This window comes from Ruditapes philippinarum, unplaced genomic scaffold (genome assembly GCF_026571515.1).
Source record: "Ruditapes philippinarum isolate M1 unplaced genomic scaffold, ASM2657151v2 ctg10165_1_1_1_1, whole genome shotgun sequence".
Classification (NCBI taxonomy): Eukaryota; Metazoa; Mollusca; class Bivalvia; order Venerida; family Veneridae; genus Ruditapes; species Ruditapes philippinarum.
Window position 1 is genome coordinate 92836 of NW_026853748.1, and position 2496 is coordinate 95331.

Sequence of the window (2496 nt, forward strand, 5' to 3'; positions counted from 1 at the left end):
ATGCAAAGAAACTATTACAATTTCTTCAATTATGCCTCGTATACTTATGCTGTGCAGTTTTTTTTTATCATAATTTGAATTGTGTTTTGACAAAAAAAACTTAAAAAAAAAAATTTATATTTACGTCCTCTACTCACTTATGTAATTAGCCCGCTAGAGATCGTCCTTGAAAAAGAAAAATATAACCAAAACGATCTAAAATTTAAACTTAACAATTTATGTATGTCGTTGATTATCATTAAGTTGCTCTACATTTTTTGTTAAATCGTAAACTAGAGAAAATTGACTTATCACTTGATTAAATTCATCACTAGACATAAATTATAATTAAATAATGGAACAATATTATTTATAGACGAAACAGTTTTTAACCCTGTTATTGCTTAAAAGGAGTTTTAAATGCCATAAAACAGAACATACTTTATCTCTCTTTAATTTAAGGTTGTTGTCAGTTAGTGCAAGTTAAGCAAACGTTACAAGTCCATTTAAGGATACATATCGTTGGATATTGCAATACTGTTCTGTCTACGTTGTGAGGAAATATGGAAGAAAAGTTTACAAGAAGCTACATTAAGGTGGATGGACCTCGTGGGACGCTTAAACATCAAACTTTCCCGGAAGTGATGAAACATTATGCGGAGACGAAACCTGACGGTGAGTCTGTTGTCTTTGTATCAACTGACGGAACTCGAGAATATGTAACTTGGTTACAGCTTTACCAACGATCTCAGATAATGGCGAAGTCACTGATTAAAATGGGGATTCAGAGGCACGAGATAGTTGCTGTCAACGTTCGTTGTTGTCCAGAGTGGTTGTATGCTACATTCGGTGCCATGATGGCTGGAGCCATTCCAGTCAGTATATCCTTCACGTATACTGACGGCAGTGATCTTATCGCTCTAATGAAAAAGATGGAAACTTGTTCGCTGCTTATTCTTGATCCTGGTGCAGACAGTATTAATTGGAATATCCTTCGTAAACTTCTTGACGAGTACAAAGCTGACGGTAGAACAAAAAGCAAGAAAATGCCATACCTAAGATATATTCTAGGGGTAAGGTTTGATGGACACCCAGATGCTTCATATGTCAATGACATTTGGAACCTTTTAGCAGAGGACCATCCGGATGTAGAACTTCCCGTCATTAAACCCGAAGATCTAACTGGACTTTTCCAAACGTCTGGAAGTACAGGAGTACCAAAACTTGTTGCGCATGTCCAAAGATCGTCATTTAAGGCTGTCTGTAAATTAGATACACTGGAACTTTTAAACCCTAAATATATCCTTTTTAACGACAGGCCTTTCAATTGGGGTGGTGGATATCCAGCTTCAATATTGACGGGCCAAACAAGGGTGACGTTTTCTGAATTTTGCAATCCTCCGAAGGACAGACTTTCCTTTATGATTGACGTAATAGTCAAAGAAAAATGTTCCATGATATTTGCTCTACCACCTTTGATGCATGAGCTTATCAAAAGACAGGTATATTTGATTATTTACATATGAATTTTAGAAAAAGATATACATATATAACCTTTGTTCCAATGTATGCTTACTTGATATAAAAGACGAATGTAATATTTTAGGACGGTACTGCACCCATTTTGCAACCATTGAAATAAAAAGTTTTTATCATAACAAAAACAAAACAAGAACGTATTTGGTAAACACAAATGCCCCACGCCCTATACTCGCTTTAACTTTCTTTTCAAAAAAAATTTGGCCATTCACTCAGTTATGGACAGAAAAAATGCCAAAAAAAGTTGTTATTACAGGAACATGTATATAACTTGTGGCATGACATGATATCATGATCGTTTAAAATATGTTTTTAATATGAACCTTATTTAGGAATGAATGTTAACCCATATCTATGTAAAAAAGACACCTAAGTAGTGTTTGCGTTCGTAAATGCATATTAAAAATAAAATGTTAGTTAAACACAATATTATGATTGTGATTGTGCTTATGATAAAACGGTCAAATGTTTAAGTAAACATAAATTTTTATCCGAAAGTCCAACAGAGACTTACAACACTTTTGAAGGCTTTTAAGATGCCAAACATCACCTTGTATCTGTTGGTCTGAGCATAAAAATCTAAAAATTGGAGATTTCTTGAGAACAAAGATATCTACAAACAATGTAGAAAAAATGTAATGTCAACGTCTATTGGAAATGCTGATGTTTTATCTTTGACGAATAACATGTTTTAGTTTAAACATACTTTTTTTGTTCAATTGTATAGAAAACTATAAGCTAATAAACATATTCTTGAGCCAACCATGACTGTAAAGTTTTCGTCAAAGACAATGACGGCTATAAGCGATCCTTAGAATATTTAGAAACTACTCGGTCACTTTGGCAAAATGAATAAGTCATTCAAGACCTTGGCATCGTGATGAACTGATTAGGGGCGGGGTAAAAACTGTGCAAATATAAGAGGTATGTTCCAATATTCTCTAAACAAGATTATTTTAAAGCTGAATTATAATAAAA

General features: G+C 33.7%; 1 protein-coding gene across 1 annotated transcript; it reads left to right on the forward strand.

Moving 5' to 3' along the window:
• Nucleotides 1-318: 318 nt before the first annotated feature.
• Nucleotides 319-1482, forward strand: LOC132737709 (acetyl-coenzyme A synthetase-like; the record flags this gene model as incomplete). The annotated part of the gene is given in 1 exon segment (XM_060725036.1): nucleotides 319-1482. A coding segment is annotated over 1 exon segment (940 nt), but the record flags the coding sequence as incomplete, so codon positions are not given.
• Between the last annotated feature and the right edge of the window lie 1014 nt (nucleotides 1483-2496).